Genomic DNA, 5,791 nt, shown 5'->3' on the forward strand with positions numbered 1-5,791 from the left:
AGCAGGATGATGAAGGAGATGGGGCAGAATGAGGAGGGCAGGAGGGGGCAGGGAGTTAGGGGGACTGCTCTCAAGAGGCAGCACCTTACAGTCTGATGCAAAGCCAGAACATTAGGGTTTCAGTACAAGACAAGTGCAAGCCACAGTAAGACCATGTTTTTACCATTCACCTTAAAGTAAGAAGCTAGTTTGACCTTTCTAGGATATGACTTTAAAGCAAGGATAACTGAAAATGGATCACAGGCCTCATGTGTATTTAGACTTCTCTTGAGTTTATTATGTAATTGAAGGGGGATTAGGAGAACACAGACAGGGAAAGCCAAGGCAAGCTCCCTGAGATGTTAGCTTCTTGTCCCAGAAAACAGTGAGAAGAAACAATAAGAAGGCATGGGGTAGGTAAAACAAGATCAACAGGGGGAAGAGGAGGTCCTAGGGGCCCTACAAAATACCTAAGCCAGCTCCACTTAGTAGACTCCCAGCCTTAGAGCCCCTCCCATCCCAAAAGAATGAAGCAGACACTTTCTTATGCTCCTTGTAGCTTGGTCCTTCCAGATGTTCGATTCTTTGTCAAAAAGAATAAGCTCAACAAACTCCCTAGACAATGCTGAGCGCCCCATTACAGTAACATGCACTTTAATTTTTCTCAGGGTGTGGGGTGTCGATGAAACTGTAATGTTTGGTTTTGTTTTTAAAAGCAACAACTTCAGAGACTTACAAATCTGTGGGAAGCCCTGAGAAGAAGAGAAAAGAAAGCAGGTAAGTTGGGCCTGATAATAACTTACACAGATTCAAGGCCAACCTGGACCACCAGATGAGTTCAGGACCAGTGTGACTAAGTGTCCTAAAAACAAGAGGTAAGGAGAGGGCCAGGGACACAGCTCAGGGTGGAGCACCTGACCAACATGCGCAGAGCCCTGTGTTCAATCTCAGTCCTGAAGAAACAAAGCAGCACACAGTAAGTGAAGGCAGCATCAGTTCCCACAGTGGAAACAAAACGTACGAGAAAAGTTTGAGTAGACTATAACTCACCACCTGCCTGGTTAAATGTAAATCTTAATTACAAAAACTGTTTTCTTCAAATGTAGGTATTATCAACCTCTGCACATATAGACATGGTACAGACACGTGTTATCTGTACACAGAAAGAATCAACATGAGAGCATAACTCTGGCTCAGGAACAATATTTATAATTAGGGCAAAACCAAAAACTATGAAACAAGGATTAAGAGGAATGGAATGAAGAAGCTCATGGAATTCTTGGCTTCTGTTAACAAGCTAACCGTGTCTAAAACGGATAGAGATATGGAGCTAATTCCAGAAGCAACATCTAAACGTTCCTGAGATGCAGAGTTTAGAAACAGGCCAGCCCGCTGCTTGTTTTCACTACAGACCTATGCCTTCAGAGGGATGTGTACACAGAACTTGACAGAAACAAACATTCGAAGAGTATTTAGAACCACAGCACGCACAAGAAACCCAGCTTGAAAATATATTAGAATACTGAAGAGTTGTTCAGGAGCATATCTGCTATGCTGTAAAATATATACAAATATGTTCACTTATTAATGGTGATTATCTCTGCCTGGTGAATTACGATTTCAGCTCCTTCTTTAGACTTAGTTTTCAAATTTTATCAGTAGGCATTTACTACGCTTATAAATCAAAAGCAAACTTTCTCTTTAGCTGGTATACATCTGTATGTGCTCCTGTGTGTGCATGAGCATGCAAGTGCATGTGTCCCCGGGTGTCTGCGGATGGAGGCCGGAGGCCAAAGCCAGAGGTCCTCTTCAATCACTTCCACCTTAGCTTCGGAGACTAGGGCTCTCATGGAACCTGGAGCTCTCTGACTGGGCTGCACTGCCTGGTGAGCTCTCTGACTGGGCTGCACTGCCTGGTGAGCTCTCTGACTGGGCTGCACTGCCTGGTGAGCTGTCCAACTGGGCTGCACTGCCTGGTGAGCTCCCTCAAGCACTGTACATACTTGGTACATAGCAAGCAAACATCCACACAGATAAAATAAAAGTAAATAAACCATTTTTAAATCATAAACTCAAACATAATTGACACTCATAAAGCTGACAGCTCAAGTCTTAAATATGTATTTCTACAGTACCGGAAATATCAATTATTCCTAATTTGTCTTAAACATTCTGAGATCAAATCAAAGACAGTCCTAAAATTTGAATACAAATTTCATTTATAAAAAAAGGAATGAAACATCTAAATAAAATAAATAAAATATTAGCAATGTGCTCGGCATGGTGGCACACCTGTTCTAGCTTTGGAGAACAGAGACAGAAGGATGGAGAGTTCAAGGCCAGCCTGCAATACATAAAAAGCCCTGCCTCAAGGAGGAGTGGGATGGGGGAACAATAGTAGTCTGGGTGTGGTGGCATGCATCTCTAATCCCAGCACTACAGAGACAGAAACAGAAATCTCTGAGAGTTTGTAGTCAATCGACATATCAAGTTCAAGACTAGGTATGACTATATATTGAGATCGTGTCTCAAAAAAAAAAAAGCAATAGGATCTACTGCTTTGTACACCTATTCAGATATGGAATATTTAAATAGAGGGTTTGAGGCTGGTTCAGTGGTTAAAAGCACATGCTAGTCTTGCAGAAGACCCAGGTTAGATCCCCAGTACCCACACAGTAGCTCACAACTATCTTTAACACCAGTTCTGGAGGATCCAATGCTCTCTTCCAGCTTCTGAGGGTACCAGGCACACATAGGTACACAGACATACATACATGAATACATTCAGGCAAAACACACATACACATAAAGTAATAAAAAAATTTTTAATTAAAATTAGGGGTTGTGCCAGGCGGTGGTGGCACCCAGCACTTGGGAGGCAGAGGCAGGCGGATTTCTGAATTCGAGGCCAGCCTGGTCTACAGAGTGAGTTCCAGGACAGCCAGGGCTACACAGAGAAACTCTGTCTAGAAAAAAAAAAAAAAGAATTAAGGGTTGTTCTAGAACTTGTCCCCTTACTTAGTCCTGTCTCAGCCTTTTAAGATATTTAAGTCTTACAACAAGTTATTTGCAAAATTAGTATGATGTTCTTAAACTCTATTCAAGATAAACACAACATAAAGAAAACATACTTACATTTCCTTCACATAGAAAATACTGCCTTAAATGCAGAAACCAGTCCAGTCAGAACTTAACACTATAGCCCAATATTCTAGCTAAAAAATTAAGAGTTCATGAGCTAAGAAGAAGAAACCACATGGCTACTTTTTGTGTTGCACCATGCCATATACATCTTTAGCCTGAAGTTCTATGATGTGTGAATACACTATAATCTCAGTTGCCTGATGGCATGATCACTCTCTAGCTCTCTAAGGTAACAGTCACGGACCATGGCTGCAGCTCAGCGGTACAGCACTTGCCTGTGCCAATTATCCACAGGCCTCTAGGATCAGTTCCTAGCACCATTAATGCGAATAAATCTTCAAAAGGTAACAGTTGCAAGTCTTCCGAAATTATCACACTTTCTTGTGTTCCTTTGCGCCCTGTTTCCAGTACGGCTTGCAGTAGAACTGCCCTTTTTAGAATCCATCCAAGTGATAAGCTAAAGCACTGCTGAATTTTGTTTCCCTTATTTATTGACTGTGTAAGCTACTACATTCAAAGAAGGGTTGAAGAGATGCAATTAGCTTGAATGTTAAACAGAATGACGTACCTCACAATGCTGGCGAGAAGCCTGGATTTCACATTCATACTTGTTCTTCACGGACTCTAAGCAGAGTTCTCTATAGATTCCTGAAACCAAGCACAGTGATTCTATGGTTCTGTTGGCAACAGTCAGTCGTCACAACTTCCCTACAGTCTGCCTCCACCATAGTTTATAAGATGGCTCAATAAGAAAGTCACAAATAATTCTAACTTTATCCTAAAAAAAAAAAAAACAAAACACGTATCAAAAAAGAAAAAAAAAATTAAGAGTTCATGAGCTAAGAAGAAGAAACCATGTGGCTACTTTTTGTTCTACCTCATACTCCCAAGAATACTCCTAAACCTTCACTAGAGAATGATCAAAATAAAAAGCACAATCCTTTTCTCAGATTCCTCCTAACAGAAAGGGAGACACACAATAACTCTTGGTTTCACCATTCACACATAATTAAAGCAAGAAATGGATACTTTATTCAGTCAAAACCACTGCATCCAAACTATTCTCTTCAGAGTCCAAAGCTTTGCAAAGAAGACTGACTGTGGAAACTCACAGAACATGGTAGCTCACAGTGACAGTGTTCCCACCAGGCAGATGCCCAAGTGCTAGTCTTACAGGGAACAAGGTAACACAAACTAGGGAGCATGACCAGACTTAGAACTCAGTTAACCCCCAATGTGTAGACTCAATGCCAAGCCACAGGTGGTGTCTGTTATGTCAAGGCAGATGGCAACTACCTGGACCTATGCCATCTCCAACATATTCACCCATACAATGCCACAAAATCAAAGTGTCACAAACTGCACAAAATGTCATACATGCCTACCTGCTACCTTTGTACGAATCTGCATGTTTTCTTGTAAGGTTGCCAGTGGTTCCAGATACTCTGGTGCTTTTCCAGCTATGACTTCTTGGAGTTTTGCATCCACCTGACTCAACCGCTCTTTATAAAGTCTTAACAAAGCAAACATGAAGACATGAATTAAAACTTTGCAACCAAGACAAGCAACTTGCTGCTTTCATGCATTGCTTCCTAACAGAGCTCATGCTCCAATAAGCTAGCAGACGCATTCTTGCCCTGACTGCAATCAGAAAACTCTCTTATATACATCATGATATTAAACAGATACCAGTCAAGGTATGGTTTGTTGGTTTGTTAATCAGTATCACTCTTTAGTCACAAAAAAAATGCAATTAAAATTCAGGCCCAGTGGCTTTTGTCTGTTGTCTAAAGCTACTTGGGTGGGGAAGAGAGTGAGGCAAGAAGATGGACTGGACTGAGTGACACAGCAAGAACCATCTTAAAAAACTTAAAGTGAAAGAAAAAAAAAAAACTTGAAATCACTACTTTGGCACTCCCAACTTTTATTTTAAATGAACAAAAATAAATCAATTCTAAAAGAAAGGGTAAATACTAGCTTAAAAGAAACAAGGAAATCACTTCTAATATTTTGGCTGTTCTCCATCTTACCTGAAAAGGCACAGTAACATCTTTAACCTGTTTCATTTTCACTTGCTTGTTGTTTCTGGTATTTTGAGACAGGTCTCACTATATTATCCAATCAAAACTCACTATGTAGCCCAGGTTAGTCTCCACCTCACAAAGGTCCTGCTTCAACCTCCTGAGTGCTAACATTTCAAGTCAGAGTATCTATGCATGGATCTTTATTAGTGGTTACAAAACTAAAAACACACACTGATGATGGAGAGAAATGATTAGAGAGCCCATAACCTGCTAATTGCAACTCTACTAGAAATGACACAGTGTTATTGGATGGAAAAATGAAAAAGAGGGCTAAGCACAGCAATACACAAGCCTGCTATAATCCTGGATTTGACTAACAGAGGCAGAGAAAGACTAAGTTTGAGGCCAGCCTGGGCCATATAAGGAGCTCCTCACAGACTGGACCACCATGTAATCAAACTACAACAAAAAAGAAGAAGAGGAAGAGGAGTAGGGAGAGGAGAAAGAAGAGGAGAAAGAGGAGGGAGAGGAGAAAGAGGAGGAAGAAGAGGAGGAGGGGAGGAGGAAGAAGAGGAAGAAGAAGAGGAGGAGAAGGAAGAAGAGGAGGAGGAGGAAAAAGAGGAAGAGGAAGAAGAGGAGGGAGA

At 41.2% G+C, this 5,791-nt stretch overlaps 1 protein-coding gene across 1 annotated transcript in view; it reads right to left on the reverse strand.

The window, feature by feature from the left end:
• Positions 1 to 5,791, reverse strand: part of Brms1l (BRMS1 like transcriptional repressor) — a 34,532-nt gene that overhangs the window by 20,260 nt on the left and 8,481 nt on the right. The window contains exons 3-4 of the mRNA XM_028782012.1: positions 4,509 to 4,636; positions 3,680 to 3,771 (exon numbers count right to left, since the gene is read on the reverse strand). Of these exons, the coding sequence (XP_028637845.1) occupies positions 3,680 to 3,771; positions 4,509 to 4,636 (220 nt within the window). The remainder of the gene's footprint in view (positions 1 to 3,679; positions 3,772 to 4,508; positions 4,637 to 5,791) is intronic.

This window comes from Grammomys surdaster, unplaced genomic scaffold (assembly GCF_004785775.1).
Source record: "Grammomys surdaster isolate TR1022 unplaced genomic scaffold, NIH_TR_1.0 98, whole genome shotgun sequence".
Classification (NCBI taxonomy): Eukaryota; Metazoa; Chordata; class Mammalia; order Rodentia; family Muridae; genus Grammomys; species Grammomys surdaster.